General features: G+C 35.1%; 3 protein-coding genes across 3 annotated transcripts; 1 reads left to right on the top strand and 2 right to left on the bottom strand.

The window, feature by feature from the left end:
• Positions 1 to 7109: 7109 nt before the first annotated feature.
• Positions 7110 to 7824, top strand: LOC116105688 (protein DA1-related 5-like). Its single transcript, XM_031392101.1, has one exon. It carries the CDS (start codon positions 7110 to 7112, stop codon positions 7746 to 7748), a length of 639 nt encoding a protein of 212 aa, XP_031247961.1. The 3' UTR covers positions 7749 to 7824.
• Positions 7825 to 11139: 3315 nt separating this feature from the next.
• LOC116105776 (transcription termination factor MTERF6, chloroplastic/mitochondrial-like) lies at positions 11140 to 12599 on the bottom strand. Its single transcript, XM_031392193.1, has one exon. The coding sequence runs from the start codon at positions 12477 to 12479 to the stop codon at positions 11253 to 11255; it is 1227 nt and encodes a 408-aa protein (XP_031248053.1). The 5' UTR covers positions 12480 to 12599; the 3' UTR covers positions 11140 to 11252.
• Positions 12600 to 14199: 1600 nt separating this feature from the next.
• On the bottom strand, positions 14200 to 20547 carry LOC116105687 (probable manganese-transporting ATPase PDR2). The gene is made up of 8 exons (XM_031392100.1): positions 20506 to 20547; positions 19924 to 20052; positions 17793 to 17858; positions 17419 to 17490; positions 17140 to 17291; positions 16687 to 16798; positions 16490 to 16606; positions 14200 to 15684 (listed from the first exon to the last, which is right to left on the bottom strand). The coding sequence occupies exons 1-8, from the start codon at positions 20545 to 20547 to the stop codon at positions 14599 to 14601; spliced, it is 1776 nt and encodes a 591-aa protein (XP_031247960.1). The 3' UTR covers positions 14200 to 14598.
• Between the last annotated feature and the right edge of the window lie 936 nt (positions 20548 to 21483).

Below are 21483 nucleotides of genomic sequence, written 5' to 3'. Positions count from 1 at the left end.
TCTGCTCACAGATGCTGACTCAATCTGGCACAGACCAGTCCACCCTTTCATGTCGGGTTGGCACTCTAATCTTCATCATCTCTCTCGACTCAAGCCTAGATGGTGGGTTATCAACAAGCATCCCCACTCATGGACGACTCTGCTTGTCCCCATGACCACCATTGGTCAAAGGAACTTCACTTTCATCCACACGATCCAATTCATCAGCATCTTCCGAGTCGGACCCAATATCTGAATCTTCATTGCTAGAGCCATCACCACTAGGATCTACACTATGGTCACTTGGCATGTGCCTCACATGAAAAATTACATTTACTCCTCCAGTTGGGGCCGTCTCACCACCTTCTGGAAGCACCACCATGGTGGGTGCATTTTCATATTCATCGCCCCCAGACAACTTTGCTCAGCTCAGCCTCCAAACCTCTTCCGGTGTTATCAAGAAAAGTTGGACTCTTCACACGACTTGGCGTTACTGTAAGACAAACCTCAACCTCAAATTTCTTATCTCCCATTTGGATCGGCTAGCCCAACACCAAGCAAATCCCCTAAAATACCAATGTACCCTCCCTTCTTCTCACTTCAAATCAAAACCATGAAACCACATTTCTCCTAAAAAACGACCAAAAGCTTCCCAAAAACCACTTTTTCTTTGAAACCTCAACTCTTAGACTCAACGTAGACCAAAACACTTCTAAAACAACGTCTAACGTCCAAAACTCGTCAAAAAACACAAATGGAAAGAAGAAGTAAAAATTGAAGAAGGAATGAGTATTTATTGTGCAGAATCGTTGGAAAATACCCAAAGCTCTCTAAACACAAAGAGTTTTTTGACCTTCTCTCTCTTTCAATGCAATAGAAATTGAAATGGGTCAAAATGAAAAGATGTCGCCTTAAATACGGTCATTCCATAGGGAGATAGGTGATAGGCTCTGATTGGAACTCAAAAGGCGAAAATTTTTCACTTCCCGCCTTTTGCACCCGCACGTACAACTCACGTGAGATGAAACACATGGCAATCTTTGTTGCCCTGCCTTACAGATTCATGATTTGCCACCACACGGTACAACTCAGCCAATCATCACTGTTCGTATCATTTGTGGATCTGAAACCCCTATTTTATTACTCTATAGGACTCAAATGGTATGTATGTGTATTCTGTATGGCACCGTTAATCATCAAATTTGCAACTCCTAGAATCTTATAGCTTCTCCATTTGGCTCAGCCACGGTTAGTCAGCGAGCCGCGCCATATCATTCAACCCCTCCAAGAGACGCCATCAACAATCTAGTAAGTTTGACATTTTTAAATACGAAGTCGTTTAGGTCATTTCAAGCAAATTGTTACCACACTGTTCGATTGTTTCTCTCACTCTCCACATGCACGGCCAATTCCAATTCTCCTCGTCCTGTAGAGGTGGCATCATTGTACGATCCTACTTTTAGGCATTCACATAAGTTGTTTCGTGCTTTGAATGACTCAGCCAACATAATTCCTCTGGGAAATGTATCTAAGTCGAATGACTGCCTAAATGGGCCATGACTGGTTCAATATCGGAAGATTCCTACGATCTTCATTTGGTTCCATTCGACCACTGTGGTCGAGCCGAACTGAACCGCCAATACCTTGGGAGCATTAGCAAACATTTTAAATCAAATCTTTGTACACAAATATCAGCTCGTTCGCATCCTGTATGTGACTAATTGAATATACTCTCCAAAGCTAAATAGCCGTTAACTTGAAGAGTGGAGGACAAACTATATTGACCAAAAATTGTGTTGGGCCTAACGAGGCCCAACAGATAAACAAATTACAGCCCAAGGCCTTAACCCAATTTTGGTTGGGTCTACGCTTAAATCCACCTTGCGAACTGCCCCGTCTATGAGTTGGGTTATTCTACAAGCTAAGCTAAACTGGTTCAAGCCCATAAGCCCACAACAGTGCATACTAGGAAACAAAATCCTATTCTATTTCCACTTCTGTCACGATCTCGAATCACATTCATAAATGTTAAGCTTAACCTAATAAGAAAAGGAGATCCAATCTTCCTAAACTGCAACTCCTCTACCTGGTAGGATTCGGAGTCTTACTAGGAGTCAAACCTTATGGGTTCACTATATAAGCAGGGGCAAACCTCCACAATATTTATTCAGAAATCACCTATAACACCTAAGCTCTCAAAGTTCTTGCTCCCAAGATCCACCACATTATTCCAGTATTCCTTCCCGCCCTTAGCCCTCACTAAAATACCTTCAGTCTCGCTGACTTAAGCGTCGGAGTGTCTACGGTAGGCACCATGTCAGAGTCTATCTAGCCTTCACGTTCCCTTTTTGCTCTTTGTGTAGGTACAACTGATTGTTAGTGGCTCACTTCATACAGGATTAGTCTTTCTCAACTTAAGCATAGATTTTACCGTCTACAATCTGTTAAGTTGTCATTCTATCTGAAAGCTTAAGCTTGTAGTTGATGACTTAACATTATACTGTATTAATTTAATAGTCTTTAAACAAAAAGAAAAAAAAATTGAATATTATTGTTATTTTCATTTATTGGATGACAAAGAAAAGCAATTTTTGATAAATTTATAACAATAATATGTTATATTTTCAAATTTTAACACAAACCCCTAAGGCATGTAGTATATATAATCACTCATATAAGATATTATGTGTCATTAAGCTATTATTTGGGTAGTAAAGTAGTATATATTTTAAAAGTTTGTTGGTAGGAAAGTGTCATTAAGCCATTATTTGGGTGGGAAAAAGTCGTTTACTCGAGTTTTTGTTTTTTTGTTCATAAAGTATATTAGGGTATTGGGAAGAAAGCTTGGAACAGTCAAAGAAAGTATTGTTCCTAAAATATGAAGATGTGATTAAGGAAACCCATTTTATGTTAAGAGAATGGTTGAGTTCATGGGATATCCTTTTCATTTGCAAAAGAAAAAAGAAGGAAAAACTCAAGATATTGTTCAAATTTGTAGTTTTAAAAGTATGATCAATTTTGAGGTGAATAAGAGTGGATCTTCTAATTATGTTAGTGTTGAGAACAAAATGTTCTTCAGCAAAGGTGAGTTGGAGATTGGAGAAATTATCTTACACTTGAAATGGCATATCATTTGGATCAAATAATGGAAAGAAACTGGGTGGATTTGGTTTGTCATTTTAATCCCCATAGCATTATTAAGCTGAAGATTATGTATGTAGATTATGTATGAGAGTGATCACCAACTTTTGTTATAAAGGAGAAAATAATTATTGTCATGTTCTTTTGGTAAGATTCACTGTGTATGCTTAGGCTGCCTGTTGATCTTAATTTTATGATTTTAAAGTATATAAGCTCAATCCGTTTACTTATTATTTATTTCTTTTTTCTTTTTTTTTTGAGTTGAACGTGGGGATTTGAACTTCAGACGTTTAGCTTTAATAGTCAGTTAAGTTGTTATTTCACCTAAAAGCTTAAGTTTGTAGTTGCAGGTATACTAATTTAATAGTCTTTAAACAAAACAAAACAAAAAAAAAATATTTTTGAATAGTACTATTCTTTTTATTTATTGGAAGAAAAATAAAAGTATTTTTGGATAAATTTATAACATTAATATTTTATATTTTCAAATTTTAACACAAACTCTTAAGGCACGCAATATATATAATCACTCGTATAATATATTATGTGTTAGCTCATATATCATTTTCTATAAGGCCGAATAACATTTTCCCACCCAAAGTTTGCCTTGAAGACAATTTCATACTCAAAAAGTTTGAAAATGACAATCACCCCTTGACCGCTAAGATTTGTTAGACAATTTTCCACCCTATTGTTAGTAAAATCGTTTTCAAGAATGAAAATAGCCTGAAGAAATGGCGCCGTTAAGAACTGTTAGTAAAATTCGTTTAAGGAAGTGTGCTGAATAAGAAGGTCACTGACTGCAACCTTTTATCGAGCAGGTTGCAGCGTGCTGAAAAACGTTGAAGGTGGCAGTGTTGAGGAGTGCCGGTGACCAAGAAAAAGCCAACACACAAGCAACAACACTTCTACAACAAGAATTCCAACTACAAACTCCAAATGAGCCCAAGATCATCAATAAAAAGTGCAGCCTGCTGAGTTGGTTGGGGACTTTCCACAAACAGTTAGAGGGTGGCCAAATAATGTGTGCTGGACGACAGACGGCGAGTGGGGGTGGTAGATGGAAGGTTGGGTTTTGAAGAGGGGTTGATGGGTATTTGAATGGTGGTGGAATGGTGGATTTCCAGTGTGAATATCGACCGGAATCCGGCCTCAAATATGGGTAGTCACGAGGAAGAACGATGGCCGAATTTTCGCGATTAATGGGTGCACTCGTGTCGGAATAGCTGGGTTTCAGTGAGAGAGGGCCAAGAGGGTAAATAAAGGTGGTTTTGGGTAGAAAAATGGCTGGAAAAATGACCAAAACGCCAGTGGCAATGCTTGCTAAAGTGCACCGCCAAATTGAAGAAGGGAGGAGTTAGGGTTATATATATATAGGTAAAATAATATAATAATTGCCCTTTCACTATTCTTGAATTTACCAAATTAACGGTCAAAATTAACAGTTGCTGAGTAATGGTCGTTTTCAATTTTTTGGATACGAAATTGTCTTTAAGGTAAACTTTGGGTGAGAGGATGTCATTCGGCCTTTTCTATAATTGTTGCTGTTGTAGGTAAATCCTATTTATATAAGTTCCATTTTATGCAAGACATGATATGTGTATTTAAAAAAGAGTAATATTAATTAGATATACAAACTAATGTAGCAATTCATTTATTTAAATTACCTTATTTTTAATTTTTAATCATTTTATCAGATTATAACACGTTAGATTATATGAATTAGTTTCTAAACCGAGTCTATTATTCTTACAAAATATATATATATATATATATATATATATATATTGTAAAGTTAAGATAGTCAGTTATCCTTAGAGTTTGATTTTCTAGTTCCTATATATTTTTGGAGGTAGAGAAAATATATTTTTGGAGTAGGTTGTGTCGGTGAGGATGACGAAAAAAGGGGAAAGTGACGTGGGATCAGGATTAAAAATCTTTTTTAATGGTTTTAATTATAAAATTTTTAATCATTTACTTATTTACCCTTTAACTGTTAAAACTAACCATAAATTAAATACTAAACAGCATAGGGTTGGGAGCTATTTCCGAAACCACAAGAGGCTTATGAGTTAAGATATACATTAGGGGATTAAAGTAATTTTCTCTTATTTATTTACGAAATTACATCTTATATCTACTTATTATTTTAAATTAGTTCTTTTATTTTTATTATTGTAAGTCCTTATTGGCTGATTCTGTCAGGCTGTTTTTTTTTTTTTAAATTATTATTTTCAATTATTTATGATATTACTATCATTTGAATCAACGAAAATCTCATTTACGTTTATTTAATTTCTGAATATTCCTAAAATCAACGAAGTTAAGTTATTTTTATCGTATGCATTATATTAATTTTATCCCTATCCACGTTGCATCAACTAGTCTATAAAATCTGTCATACATCACCATGAAACTTCATCAGAAGTTTCAATTAAGACTATAAACATGATTATAAATGTCATTTGAATAGTCAAAACCTTCATCAAAACTTTAGCCTGAATTTTCCTACTAACATTGTTGAGTCAATGCCCAAGTCTCCATCTGCATATTAATTAAGTCCGGGTCTTTGTATAAATGGTATCATCACTCCACCCCCTTGGGGTTTGTGATAGAATAAGACACCCTAAATGTTTGAATATCTCAACTCTGTTCGAAATTTAAACCTTAGGATTGATGAAAGTCTTTCTTTCAACCTTACGATGAAATTTACAAACGATTTTATTTATGTAGAAATACTTTACAAATCAAACAATAGAGAAAAATAGGAGATTTTGGAAGAAAGATGGGAGATTGTGTGCAACTAATTTAGTTTTAGAAGTCTTTGGCTCCACCATCACAATAATTCCACTCCAAGTCTTTTTCAATGTCTACTTGTTCTTTTAGTAAATTTCCATATTGTTCTTTTAGTAAATTTCCAAGCATAAGCCAATGTCATTGTACTAGCCTACAAAGTCCATGCACTCACCATGAAACTTCACCAAAGCTTTCTTAAAATCTTACGAAAATTTTATAAAAAGATGTATTTATGTAGAAATACTTTTCCAAATAAAAATATAAGATTTTGATTTATTAACATTGATATAAGAGGTTGATAGATGATAGATTGTCTATGACTGTCGTAGATAGTCTTCACCATTGATTTATTAACATTTATTTTCAATCATTACTGCAATTACAAGTGACAGTCTTCTGTTTGAATCTTCCTATTAACATTGTTGAGTCAATGCCCAAGTCTCTCCATCTCCATCTCCATCTCCATCCGCATAATAAGTCCAGAGTCTTTGTACAAATAGTATTATACCCCCAGCTTGCCATACAAAAAGACACCCGAAATGTTTGAATATCTCACCTCTCTTCACATTTCATGAATTCTCTATTGCCTCCTCTTCTCTCTATAAAGTGATCCTTGAAAATAATTAACCAATAATATTTTTATAAAAATAATTCAATGATCATTTTTTTATGATGAAATTTACAAACAATGTTATTTATGTAGAAATACTTTGCAAATCAAACAATAAGAAAAATATAGTGTTCTAGCTGTTAACAATATAGTGTATCGCACTTGATCGTCTTTGCTTTCTTTCCTGTCTTGCTGGATGCTACCTATATCATCATAGTTTAAAGGAAAACTTCTTATAACGTGTATTAATTGGAGTGAAAAAATATTTCGACGTAATTAATTACTTCCAAAGAACATAACAAAGCTTGAATGATTCCAGCACTTCCAGGATGACCAAGTATAATTAGCATTTGATAATAAAATTAATTAATGTCATCACATTCACCCCAAAACTTGGACCGGGTCGTATATAGGTAAGGTATTGCCAAATCTCTTATTATAAATTGCTGCCTCTTGAAGCCTTTTCCTTCATATTGAAATTCTATGCCAATCAATCAAATTAATATTTGAATGAATTAGCAGGAGTACCAGGTTTCGTTGCTTAAAGACTTTTTTTTTTTTTTTTTTTTGGTTGCCTTCACAAATGTCAGGAATCGAAGATCTCGTTGCAGGGGCTGCCCTCGGAGTTGCATTTCAACTGCTATGTGGTTTAATTAAAGACACCAAGGCTAAGTCCAAGAAATTCAAACCCATTCTAGAAAGACTGGAAAGCACTCTCAAATTACTAACTCCTAAGATCATTGAACTGGAGAAGTTTAATAAAGAGCTTATGGACAACTCAAGAGAGGAGATTCATTTATTACTTGGGACATTGAAGAAAGCAAGACAACTTGTTTTTACTTGCTCAGACATCCCACGGTGGAACAAGGTGAAGAAGTGCAGGTACGCAAAAAGGCTTAATCAACTGGATTCATCTCTATATAAGCTTTTAAATGTTGAGTTCCAGGCTGCACAATCGCTTGATATCTTGAGAATCTTAGCTGAGGTTACTGAAACGAACCAGAAATTGGATCGAATGAACCTGCATGACAAGAATAATTACGCACCATCAAAAGTAAAATCATCCAATTACACAGCTGGGATGCCAAGAGAGGACACAGAGGAGTACTCATCGGACTCAAGTGAGAACTCAAGTGAGGGTAAACCACAACCAAAGTTCGAACTAAAATACAAAAGTCAGAAGAAAAGAAGTAAAAGGTGTGTTAGAATTCGCATTAGGTGATCACAGAATCAAACATGTCTAAGAAAATGCATTTAATTTTCTTTTTATTTTGTTTCTCAAATATCAATGTATTTAGATCGGGTATAGTATTCGCCATTCTAATGTTGAAAAGGTATTATATATAATTAGTCATATAATTAATGTAAATGTTATTGTGAATAAGCAAATTGAGCTGAAAACAGTATGCACGAAGTTTAATTTACAAATTTGTAGAAGTAAATCTATCTCGATTTCATCTCACATGATAATTTTAATTGTGAATTTTACGAATGAGAAGAAGATTTCTTTCACATTATACAAAATCTCAAATTTCCAACTAAAATTTAACCTTAGGATGAATAAAGTCTTTCTTTCAATCTTATGATGAAATTTACAGATGATGTTATTTATGTAGAAATAATTTACAAATCAAACAATGAGAAAAATAAAAGGTTTTGGTTGAAGAAAGATGGGAGATTGCATGCAACTAGTATAGTTTTAAAAGCCTTAGGACCACTCCAAGTCTTTTTCAAAGTCAACTTGTTCTAGTAATTAAATTTCCAAGCATAAGCCAATGTCATTGTACTAGCCTACAGAGTCCATGCACTCCCCATGAAACTTCATCAAAACCTTCTTAAATCTTATGGAAATTTTATAAAAAGATGTTATTTACTTTTCCAAAAAAAAAAAAAAAAAAAAGATTTTTACCTTCGATTTTAAAGTCTTAGTTCCACGATTTTAAGTTTTTCCTTCCTAATGTTGTTTTATCTTTTAATTTCATTTGTGTTGATTAAAATTGATGATTAAATTAGCTTATTAACAATTGAATGACATAATTGGAAATTCAATTTGTTGAAAATTTCAAAAGGAAAATTTCCTTGAATCCCAATCCCACAAGTTTTGGGAGAAGTTCTTCAATCACCATATATGTGAAAATTTTGATATCTCAGCCCATCGATTTATATACGATTAAATCTTAAATTTTCATTTTCTTTTTAACCAAACATGCTTCATGTAACCAAGCAGATCCCATTACTTTCTTTCTATTTCCCATTAACTAAACAAATTGTTTAGAGTGTTTTGTTTTATGAATTTTGTGTTTTTGTTTTTTGTATTTTTGAAAATACTAAAAATGATTGAAATATTCAAAAAAGAAAACACATTCTACATGTCTATCTGAAAACAATTTTTGAGAATATAAAAAATGAAAACACTTCCAATATAGTTGTTTAAAAACATTAAGAAAGTAATGAAAAATAAGAAATTTTTCTCTTACTTAACCAATAAAACCCATTCAAAATACTTCTTATTTTGTCTGTCTTGAAAAACTAGCCTTCAATATATCAATTTTTTTTTTAATTCTTGTTTACAATATTGTGTTAAAAATTTTCATTTAAATGAACAATTTGTCGGCAGTAAAGCAAAATAGACATTTTTAAATGAAAAAACAAAACAGATTTTAAATTTTTTAACTGATATTTTTATATAGTAAAAAGAATACAAAATTACAAAGTAAAATAATGAAAAATTTAAAACTTTATGTTCATAATTTCTTAAAATGTATAAAAAAGTTCAAGAAATTTAGAAATATTTAAGAAGTTTTTAAGGATTTTATAATTTAAATATTTTTAATTTTTTTTTTTAGAGAAATTATATAGTTATATGATGAAGTATCAATATATATTTTACACAAAGATGATGTGTAATTTCTTAATACTATGAGATGATGAAATCCCAAATCCAACGAAATAGATATAATTCTTAGTTAACTTTTATTTTAATTTGTAAAAAGTAACTTACAGATAAACCCTCTGTTGTTTCAGAAATAACTCCTAACGCCCTGCTGTTTGCATTCTGATACTAGCACTGCAATCAAATACCATTTTTACCCCTTTTTATTCTTTTTAAAAATTAATTATTAGAAAAGTACAATCTCCCCCATCGTCTTCAACTACACACTACCCAACGCCCATCACCGACCACCATAGAAGTACCACTGTCACTCCACCATCAACATTAAACAAAACCCATTCACCATTATCCAGGAACAAACTCCAAACCACCAACCCAGTAACTTTTTCAGTCCTTGAGTTTGGACACTGTTTTATGTTGCGCCGACTAAACTTTGTTATTTGAAAAATCCAGGGTAGTGTGTACAGAAAAAACCCAAGAAAAATTTCTTCTACGGCTGAGGCATTACTTTATATTTGTTCCAGCAATACTACTGAATCACTTTGTTTCCTCATTTGGCTTACTCAATTTTCATAAATGATCCATCTTTCTTTGTGATGGATATCAGTTAATGAACTTCTACACTTTAATGGTGAGATCCAATACCGAAGCTATCAAAGTCTGTAAGAGGATAAAATTATTACTTATTAAGTGATCTATGGTTGTATATTTGCCTATGCATATCTATTGATGTTAACTTTGATTAATAGCTTCAATGGATTTCCATTTGATTCTTTTAGTTTTCTTATTCTTCAATCTCGTATAGTTTTTTTGTTCTATTACAGTTTCTTTGTTTTCTACCTTTTTTTCTTAATAAATGCTTTTTAGATTCTTTTATTGTTGATCATTGTAAACTGCACTGCCACATTTGTCTTGTGTTTATCTAAAGCGATCAGGTTAAACCTTGAGTGTGATACACTCCCATAAACAGCCATTATAAACAAAAATGAGAATAATTCTGTGGTATGCTCCACAGACTTCTTGCATTTATGGACATTCAATCTGCTGGTTGTCAGTGTCATTTGTAGATAGCTTGGACATCTATTGGAAGATTATTAATTTATTTTCAAAATATTATATTTAAACTTGCTTGTCAGTGTCATTTGTAGATAGCATCTATATCTGTTTGAATGCTAAGCAGATGGTTGTTGGAACACTTCGTTGGTTTGATTAGTTTATGAATCTTGTGGCAATGACAATACAGTGGTAGTGAGTTTCTATCTTTTCTTGCTTTTAGCATATAATCAACTTCCAATAGAGTAATGACATTGCAACAGTCTTTTCTAATTAATTTTTGTATATAAACTTTGATTTAAATCAGATGTCACCTGGGCCATTCTTTGAGTTAAAAAGCCTTTTATTCAATTTTGAGTCATGATACTTATCATCAATGGAAATGGGTTGAGTTAATGATTTTTCCTTCTTTTGTCCACACTGGTTTTGTGTCTGCTAAGTGTGACAGATGGTTGGGTGCCGGAGATGGCCAAATTCACACCAAAACTTACACCATCTCGTTCATGTTCTTCCTTCTTGAATAACCAAACTTGAATTACAACACTTTCATAGCTTAATGTTTAATTTCCAATTTTCATTTGGACTCAGAATTTGATATTCATGTTTAATCATTTACAACAATTTCATAGCTTAATGTTTAAGAACGTTATGTCAAAACATTCATCCTAGCGTAAAGAACTACACATCCAACACTTGGTGAATCAAAAATAGCTTAAATTAGCAACTACCACAAAAAACAAAAAAAATTATAATGAAAACATTTCAAGAGTTAAACCTGTTTCATTTCACATGCCTCTGAAATCCAGAGGCGGCATCCAAAAGATCGATTTCGCCCTGATATACATCTAATAATTCAGGAACTTCTTGAAATTTGATTACATACCTCTTAATAAATTTGCTCTGCACAAGACATAAGTAAGTGGATGGACATATATTTTCTTTGATTAATCCTTTGGAGAGCAGAACCTGAATAACCAAACACCTGGGAGCAATCCTCTTCTCCAAGCTGTAATTGAGAATTATTGGCATTTTGGAAATATCTCGCGACAGCCAACCCATTTTGTTTACAAGTAAGTCCATAGCTCTTGTAATCTTCTTCTCAGATAATTGCATACAATGTGGATGCCTTCTAAAAGCAGCAAGAATCTCATCCTCAGACCAACCCCACCTCCTATAAACCTCTAACTTAGATTCCCAAACTGATTCCTTCAATTGGTTGATTGCTCCAACTGCCATAACAAACACAGTTTGGGTGGGATTAAATCCCATTTCCTTAACCTTATTGACAACCTTGCAAAATTTAGAATGTTTGGAACATGCTGCGCCTGGGATATGAGTCACCAAAAAAGAAATTCGAGATTGAGGCACGCCAATATCTTTCAGAAGAGCTATATTTGGACCAAAATTTTTACCCCTTAAGTCCAGCGAAAATAGCCATAGCATGCGCTTCAAAACTTTGACAATTTTTTCGTCATGAATAACAACATTCTTGAGGAAATTGTAATTGGGGATAAGATGATTCTTTAAACTGCTAGATAGCAATTTTGGACTCCTAGCTATGACATCCGCTAGCTCATTCCTTGAAAGCCCTATTGAACGGAAAAACTCGATCTTGGGCGAAAGTGTCTTTGCAGGATCAATTGAAATGACTAGTGGGAACCCTCTCACAACTTTAGAGATCTGGGTTTTGGTGAAACCATGGTCGCTGAGAAATCTAAGGACTGAGTCCGCTCTTTCAGTGTTCTTCAACTGAATAAACTTGGAAGCAGAAACAGCAGATTTTAAAGACAACCCACATGAGTTTGTCAAGTATGAAACTGTCAAAGACTCTTTCTGTTCACTTTGTTTAGTTTCTAACGATCCCTTCTCTAAATGCGAAGATGATGAAAGCAACCTAAGGGGGAAAATCTTATTTTGTGAAAAACCCACTTGACTAGTTGTGAGATTCAGAGCTAAATCCTTCTCAGCAAATACTTTTCTTGTTGTTCTACAAAGAAAACGAAACATAATGAACTTAACTTACTCAACTTTAATCTGCATTCCCTAAACTCCTTCAATCCAAACTGCCAATGCCAAGACTACGAAAGCTGAAGCTGAGTATAGAGCGAACCGCCATTGTTTTGTAGTGTTACCTTAAGTGCTACGAAGCACAAGTGTACAGCCCTGCCATTTTATAAAGAGTGAATAACAATTCCCCGCCCAAGGTTTGTTGTAATTACATTGTCCCACCCAGAAACTTTGAGAAAACAATTTTCGAGCTATCGTTATTCGCTAAGATCCTAATTATTGGCTGTGCCTTAACTATACTTCTGGGCCGGAGTTGTTTGCTGACCATTGACCAAGGTGGTGTTTGTTCTAGATCTGGGCTCAAGTTGAATGATGTTATGATGAGTGATACTTCTATTGTTTGCAAATCTTTGACTATTGGGCAACGGTTCGGCTCCTCTCAACCAACTGGACCGATTGCTAGGAAGATTAGTTCTCCTGGATCTGGGCAGTTTACTGGTAGCCCTAATGGTGTGGGTCGGGTTTCCAACCCGGCTAAACCCTCGCATAATGCCCAAGGACAGATTGCTCCTTAGATGGTTCGTAAATCTTCTAGGGGTTCCTAGGAATGAAAAGGAAGTTGGGTCAGTGTTGCTGCAGAGCGTCCACATAGAGAGAAGATTTTGATGGAGTATCATGAACCGATTACAGATGGCTCTACTAAGAGTTGTCATATCAAAACATTCTCATATAATCCCTTTGAGATTAAAATCCAAATCAAAAGATTAGCTTCTTGTACTTATTTGTAAACCTTTGTGAATATTATTTTTATCGTGTGTTCAAGTCTAAGTTAAAAGAATTTTTCGCAAACTTCTTATCCAACACTTTGTGGGCAAAATCTTATAAAGTTAGAAGCGAAATCCTGTAAAAACTAATATAAAGGAGAAATCCGATTCTAATGAAACTTTCAAAGTAGTTTGCCTTGAAGAATTGGATATAGAAAGTTTATAGATAGGGCTTCGAACCACTATAAATCTCTGAGCATTTCTTTTCTCTCAACTCATTTACTTGAAACATTATTTTCATACACATATTTATTGCTCACATTCACGTATGTATCTCTCATTTATTGCTTATTATTGATTACCAATATTGTTTAAATCACTCTCATTTATTATTGATTACTCATGTTGTTTGAATCACTCTCATTCATTGTTTAGCATCATACACACTTATTACATAGATTTGTTAGTGTTAAGCGTATTCAACTTGATTAGGTTGGCGACAGTTTATTTCCGCGAATATTTTGAAAGCATCCTATGCACCCCTCCTCTAGGACTATTTTGCCATATATGATTTTACGACCATCATGTTCATGACTTCATGTACACACGTAGAATGCATATATGTCCAGAGCAAGGACTCTAAAAAATTAATGGATGTTACTTTTTCAAGTGTCCAAAGAGAAAAACTCATCACTCAAGCTTTATTTAAGTTTTGACGAATTTTATGATTATATTTAAAAAAAAAAAAAAAAAAAATCGACTGATGGCTCTCATAAATGAATAACAAGTTTTTATGTCAGACCTATCTCATAAAAGTTTAAAATACTGATTTATAAAAAGAAAAAAAAAAAAAACTAAAATTGGACCAAGTGAAAGATGCTAACCAGTAATAGAATCCATTCATTTTCTTGTATCAACGGCGAACCAGTGTTCTTCTTTTCACTGAAGTAACGATCTCAAAACCAAAAGAATCAAAGCAGCCCTAGATATCGACAACTTTAGAAATGTATTAATATTTTTACTAATTCTGGGATTTACAGTAGTTTCGAATGTCAACCATTAACTTTTCCTGTGCTAAAAAAACTTAAAATCACCAGATTTAGAAGCCGAAATTCCTAGAAGATTTCCCACCTCTTCAACAGCAAAATTTAGAATTAGCAAAAATTGCAACTAAATGAAGGGGCAGAACCCAGTAATTAATCAGGTAACTGATAAGTAACCCAAGTTACTGAAGCCATATATCCTTTGTAGTACTCTAGCGGCGTCGCGTTACTCACAACATCAACACCAATTATCATGGCCTTTACCAAAGGGCTCGACACGCCCGAAAATGCCACATATAAGGTTCTGGTGGTTCAAACATGCTTCTTATCCGAATTAGCTGCAACCACACGTTGTCGTTTCTTCCACTCTGGAACTCTACCTGGGAATGCCCACCTCAAAAATTTCTCCCATGAATAACAGCTCAAAAACATGAGAGAAGCCCAAATCAAAAGTTTATCCCTTAATCCCCATGGCAAAGGCACCAACTTCAACCAGTCATTTAAGTCCCTAAATAGATCAGATGTAATGATTGTGAAGAAACCAACGGAAGCTATCAGAGCATACAAAAATGGTTTGTTTTCGGAGATGCTCTGGTTGAAAGGACGGCCCATGTAGTTTACAGCAAAAGTGGCCACCTGGAGCATCATGCTCACCATATATGAAACTGTATTCATGAGATTGGGATGAAAATCTGAGTCTGGTTCAATGCATTCATCCGGCATGTACTTTTCTACCTCTTTCACAGAAGACATCAGGAAAAGCAAGTGAATTGCAAACTGTCCCATGAGAGAAAGGAAGACATATAGGCAGAAAATATTAGGATGGGGCCGTGCAGTTGACAGAGTAGGAAGAGGGCGGGCATGTGATATGAATAGGAAAAAAGCAGCTGTAAAGACACCGCTGATTGTAGCCTGGACATCACCGAGCTTGACACCATCCAAATACATAACACTCAACACATATGCTGTGGCAAGGCAATTTAGTCCGAGTATTTTGAACATCTGAAGGGTTGTCACAAGAGTACTACGTCCCTGACAAATTATGTCTGTTGTTGGAGCAACTGATGTATGCTTTGCTGTAAATGGTGACGCCATAGAGGCATCCCCAAGCTTGACAATCGGAGCAGCACGACCATCACCCTCCTCATTCATCTCATCCATCAGCTTCTTCAGCTTCTGTCGTTGCATCTCAACAGCCACCTGATGGTGTTTACCAGCGGTGTGGCCGGTAGAAGAGCCTTCTCCATTCTGACTGATAGGTCGGCTAGCAGCTTCTGATGCAGCCTTAGATTTCTTTGATTTACCTGACTTTGTGTTTTCATCTTTAGATGTTTCTGATGATGAGGCTTTGTCTTCAGTTGGAGGCACAGCATTCAACAAAGCAACCCCTATGTGTGCCTTACAAAGAAAGTATTAGATGTCTACTGCTGATATCTCTTATTACAGCAAAGCAAAAAGTCAACAACACAAATCTCTGATCATCGTGCCCGGAAACAACCCGAGGAAGTGTGCCTTGCACTACAATATTGACGAGTTCCATTTTAATTTCAGCAGAACCAATCAGAGAGAAAGATCCTCCCTGGGTATTATTCCATCATGTCTTCTTTATAGTATGGAGGAAAAAAAAAATGTAATAACATGCTTACTGGTCCTAGCCCTAAACAAGGCTGATTCAAATAAATACAGAACATTGGAGAGGGGAGAGGAGGGGAGGGGGGCATGATGGGCCTGGGTAAATTAGCAGCTATAATTTACAGATTGGCCAAGAGAAGAGTCATCGCTGACTTAAAAATGAGACTCCAATGTTCACAGAACAAGGCAAGGCCGCATGTACCACAAGACAACACTGAACTAAAGAAAATATTGCTCCCGGTAGAGCAGAATGGTGCAAAAATATTTCACCTTACCCCAGCTGATGCCATTGAATTCAGATTAACACTTGGTACACCGGATTAAATAAATACTCCTGTGAGATTATGCTGAAGATCGGGTTAAAATCTAGCTGGCAATGAAGTGATATTCTACTACATTAGGAAGGAAAAGCAAAATTTATCTTTGGACTTTGATTCCGGTAACTCTATAAATCCATGACATTTCAAAAGATAGACCAATAAACTTACATACAACACTCAAAGCACTGCACTTATCAGGATTGACAAATACAGACACTAACAGACATAAATAATCTTCAAAACCACATTACCTGCTTCAGAGCTCCAACATCATTAGTACCATCCACACACATCAATGTGATCCTTCCCACCGTTTTAAAAGTAGTCATGATTAGTTCTTTTTGCTTAGGAGCAACTCTCGCAAAAACCTGTACAAATATAGCATACATATTATCCAGATGAAGCTATCATCATAACTACATTGAAACAGATAGTATCGTTATAAAACCTTCACGTAAGGAATGACTCGTAGAGCAGCAGAAGTTTGTTGTAACATTTCAATGCAGTCACCTCCAATACAGAGATCATGAGTCTCTGATAAAGCTTCAACCTCTTTCTCACTGCAAACAAATCAAGTACATTCCCACTTTCCTTAGTTGATAAAGGAAAGCTTTTTCAATTATACTTTAATATAAAGAGGTTTTAAATTAAATTTAAAAAAAAAAAAAAAGTTCATTATATCAATGTTCCTTGTTTCAGCTCAATAAGAAACTCTATAGAAAAATGTAAACGCGTATTGACTCAACTATTTGAGGATAAAGCAAGTTACACAATTCTAAGTCCCAAGGCTTTTTCTTTTGGTAAAATGTGTGTGTTCGTTGCCATTAAAAACTAGTAAAAGATTAAAGGGTGATCTCAACAAATTGACAGATAAGGTAAATAACAACAGGTGAAACTTCACCTGTATGGAATGATCTCTGTTTCATCAGGCGATATCCATTCATATCCTCTACCATTCTTCGAGGGACTAAGAATTAGTGCTGGCCTTGAAACAATATGTACTTGGCTAGCAACATAGCAAGCTGTCAATGCTTGGTCACCAGTGATCATCGCCTATCATTAAAAAATTAAATCTTCAGCAGGCAATATTGCACAAACTAGGAGTCACAACTCCAGATTCAATGTTCACAACTTTCTAATATAAATAATCGCAAACAATATACACGAGCATGTTACTCACCAAGTCATGGGACGAATTCTTTAATTCAGACAAAATGGTGGCCGAATCTGCTCTAATAGGGCAATTAAATACCTGAAACTTATAGTACCAGCATTTACAGAACAAAATAAGAAAATGTAGTAGTAACAAGCATTCATTAAAGAATCTGGTTGTAATATCCAAGAAAAAGTGAATAATCAAAATATGCATTCATTAAAGAATCTGGTTGAAATATCCAAGAAACAGTGAATAATCAATGTATGCATTCATTAAAAAAACTGGTAGAATAATCAATGTATGCATTCATTAAAGAATCTGGTAGAAATATCCAAGAAAAAGGGAATAATAAAAAATATATAAGCAAATCACAAGAAATAAAAGTTTGCGCTAATTACCGCAAAACCAGCAAAAGTAAGGCCACTCTCCACAAAATCTCTATCCAAGCTTCTTGCTTCGCTAACCTTCACGTATTTGACATATAAAAGAAAACTCTTCAGCATAGAACTAGTAAAATAGGTCGATAAATTGACAGAAAATATTGAAGTACTGAATTTGTGTTATCTAAATAAACTATAATTAAATGTCCTAGCAAACATAATAGAGGATAGAACAAAGAGTAGAATGGGCCACAAGAGCTCCTGAGTCCAGAAGATATTTGCGAATTTCAACTTAATTGAAACAACCATTGAGTAACTAACAATAATTTAAAGCCTATTGTCAATAAATAACTACAAATAGTTATATGCCTATGGAAATGTAATGCAGATGGAACATGAAAAGCAACAACATCAGCAAAAAGCCATTTCTAAGATCTCTTTAAAAGCGGAGAAATTTGAGAAACAAAGAGTCAAATTTCTTCATAATTTGTTAGCATCCATACCCAAAAAAAAAAATAATAATAACAATAATGGAAAGAAAGAGCAGCAGTATGGCAGCCATTTGCTCCTCGTTTGTCCCACTTCACATGGTTTATGGTACATATTAATACAGCTAGCAAACATTATGGGTATTTTTGGATGATTTGCGATGAGTGAGAAGCATGCAGATTTACGCTTGAAGCAATAGAGACATCGTTCTTTTTTGGAATAGAATTTTTAGTTTCTGGCTTCCCAGCTAAAGAGAATATCATGATACTGCAATTCTCTTCATATACCTAAGTTGGGAGTGAGTTCTAGTGTGAACTGGGTGTTATGGTCAGCTACTCAGCTTTCCTTTTTCGTGCTTCTAACTTTGGACAGTGTTAGTACTTGTATAGGTCTCTGTTCCCTTGGGTTAGTCATTAATTTGTCAACAACTTGTTCATTTTGTTGGAAATCACCAAGCCTTTCGATCAAAGCATAAATAGACAAGCATATAAACCAGGGGACAAAATCCTAATGTGTGTGTATATATACAGATAAAATAACGTGGGTACTAGTCAATGCCCAGGAAGAAAACACATAATCAAAAGCAGAAGTTAAAAAAGGAGACTCAGACAAGGCTCTCACAAGGCTAAGAGTCACTACGGCCAAGTCCTATTTTTCTAATATGGGCCTCAATGGACTATAGTGTCTGGCAATAACATTTGTTCAGACTCCCAAAAACCAAATATCCATTTTCTTTTAATATTTCACATAAAAGCTAATCAGGTAAATCAATTGTGGAATTTCAATTTTACGAAAGTATCACTTGATAACTTGCCTACGAAGTACCTGTAACACAGTGCAAGCAACAATGTTTGCACCTGATAGGCCCTCTATTACTAAGGTTTATCAATACAAGGGGGCACAAAAGGGCAGGAGGGTGTGAAGAGTGTGAATAAACACTAATGGTTGTTACTAAAAGTTTGTTATGCCAGTGGGATACAGTTAGAGGAAATGCATGTGGCACGATTGTGTGTGGAGAGAATATGGGAAAATGTCACTAGTATATTAAGGCAGATAGAATCAGGAATATGAGATTATTTTTCTCAAAGATTGTCAATGGAGGCCCTAGCTTCTTGAATTGCTGGGACTATCCCTTCTTTGTTTTCGCTTTTGGTTGGGTCTGATTGAGGCTCACCAGAACTTGTTCTACTTTTGAATCAATATACATTTTGTTTATCACGTTTGTTCTTTGATTGTTGGGTGTGCTATGTGTGTATTTTGATTGAGTTTGCTGGGGTCCCATTAGCACCAAAATTACATGTAAAACCATATGATTATATTCTCACAACATGTGCAAATGAATTATAATTGCCAATCAAAATGCTCATAAAAGGCACAAGAATTTTAGACAGACTAGATATATGTCATCAAGGCGATCTAAGTGTCACAAGTACAATAACATGTGGAAATCAATTATAATTGCCAATCAAAAAGCTCATAAAAGGTACAAGAATTTTAGAGAGACTAGATATATGTCATCAAGGAGATCTAAGTGCTCACAAGTACAATAACATGTGGAAATGAATTATAATTGCCAATCAAAAAGCTCATAAAAGGTACAAGAATTTTAGAGAGACTAGATATATGTCATCAAGGAAAATTACATCCAGAGTAAACTTACTGTCATGTCTGGAAGGGACTTAAAAGCAAGGGCCAGGACACGAGACCCCTGACGTGTATATTTCTTGTAGGTTTCGATATACGATGGTGGCAAATCTGTGAGTCTACCCTGGATAGTTTCAGGAGCACCCTGTAATGAGATAATAGAATTACTTAATGAAGACAAGTTGACGGGTCCCTACCAAGAAACGAGCTGTCCTATAATGTAATTTCATAATTTCATATACTCTGCATAAATTTTCTATTTCAATTTGCTATGTGTACTTTATAATCAAACGAACAAAGCATAAACTTTTTTATTAACATTATCGTCCTATCATTGTTCTTTTTCTTGTCTGAGATATGAATTTACTAGAAATATAAATTTGGATTGTGCAAAAATGTTTGGTTATTAGGGGTACAACATTGGCAACTAAATGGGATTTTGGTGGGTAGGTTAGTCATTAAGATAATACCAAGATTAGCTTTCTTTTTGGTATTATTCCAAAAATCTCTGTTTTTTCTAATATCCATGTTTCCAGGGAGCATTCCCCAATTCCTTCGAGTTTCAGTAACTCTCTCATTTATGGGGCTTGTGCTTTACCTTCCATATACTATATGAACATTTTCTATAAGCTGACGCCATTTAACATTAATGAAAAATGCAATTAATGGAACTAGGCTGACTGTTTTAATCCTTGAGTTTGGGCACTGCTTTGTGTTACTAAAAGTAATGTGGAAAAATAACCACCCCACACCCACACTCTCCCCCCCCCCCCCCCCCCCCCCCCAAACGACCCCCTGTGGTTATGGAAAACCAGCCCGCCTCTTGGCCAAAAGGCTGGCCACCCTGCCAACTATGATGGCAATGGGCCGGCCGGATCGCGTACCCCTTGGCCCAGGCCCAACCCGACCTCATGACACAAGCCCAAGCCTGGTCTGAGTCCGCTACGGTTATGATAGGCAAAGCCCAAGCCCGGTCCACGGTTTTTTATAACCTAGGCCCGGCCTAATCCCGCCCTTTTTAATAATGTTATTTTTAAATATAATAATTTCAATTTTTTTTATATTTTTAATTTTAAAATAGTTTTTAAATATTAATTGAAGCTATTTCTGCAAATAATTTAAACAATAAGTGAGCAATTAAAACTCCATAATATTTGATTATGCTAACTTTTCGCTGTGCATAATATGTTATGGTGAAATCCACTTTTATAAGTTGAACCAAACCCATCTAACTTATTTAAAGGCAATTTTAAAATGTTAAACCTTCAATATGGTTGAAAATTGAGCTTAGGATTTGGGAAAATGGATATATATATATGTGTGTGGGTGTGGTAGATATTATTGTAATTAAATATATAGTATAAGGGTAAATTAATAAAATTATACTAAAATTTTCGGGACGGGCCGGGCCTAAAGTATACTCATGCCAGCCCATACCCGAGTCGGGCCTTAAATCAAGCCCAGGCCCAAGCCCACCCGCCGACCTCGGGTAAAGCCTGCTCTTTTTGGCCGGGCTGGGCCGGGTACCCGAAAATATCGCCCATTCCATCTCTACTGCCACCCCTAAGGGGCGGGT

Source organism: Pistacia vera, unplaced genomic scaffold (genome assembly GCF_008641045.1).
Source record: "Pistacia vera cultivar Batoury unplaced genomic scaffold, PisVer_v2 Contig503, whole genome shotgun sequence".
Classification (NCBI taxonomy): domain Eukaryota; kingdom Viridiplantae; phylum Streptophyta; class Magnoliopsida; order Sapindales; family Anacardiaceae; genus Pistacia; species Pistacia vera.
This window is presented reverse-complemented; position numbering and strand designations above follow the sequence as displayed.

Coding starts and splice junctions, on each gene's coding strand:
- LOC116105688 (XM_031392101.1), top strand. CDS start 7,110: ATGTCAGGAATCGAAGATCTCGTTGCAGGGGCTGCCCTCGGAGTTGCA.
- LOC116105776 (XM_031392193.1), bottom strand. CDS start 12,479: ATGTTTCGTTTTCTTTGTAGAACAACAAGAAAAGTATTTGCTGAGAAG.
- LOC116105687 (XM_031392100.1), bottom strand. CDS start 20,547: ATGGCGTCAGCTTATAGAAAATGTTCATATAGTATATGGAAG. Junction 17,491..17,792: donor TTACTTTTGCTGGTTTTGCG/GTAATTAGCGCA, acceptor TATAAGTTTCAG/GTATTTAATTGCCCTATTAG. Junction 17,292..17,418: donor AGAATTCGTCCCATGACTTG/GTGAGTAACATG, acceptor TTTTAATGATAG/GCGATGATCACTGGTGACCA.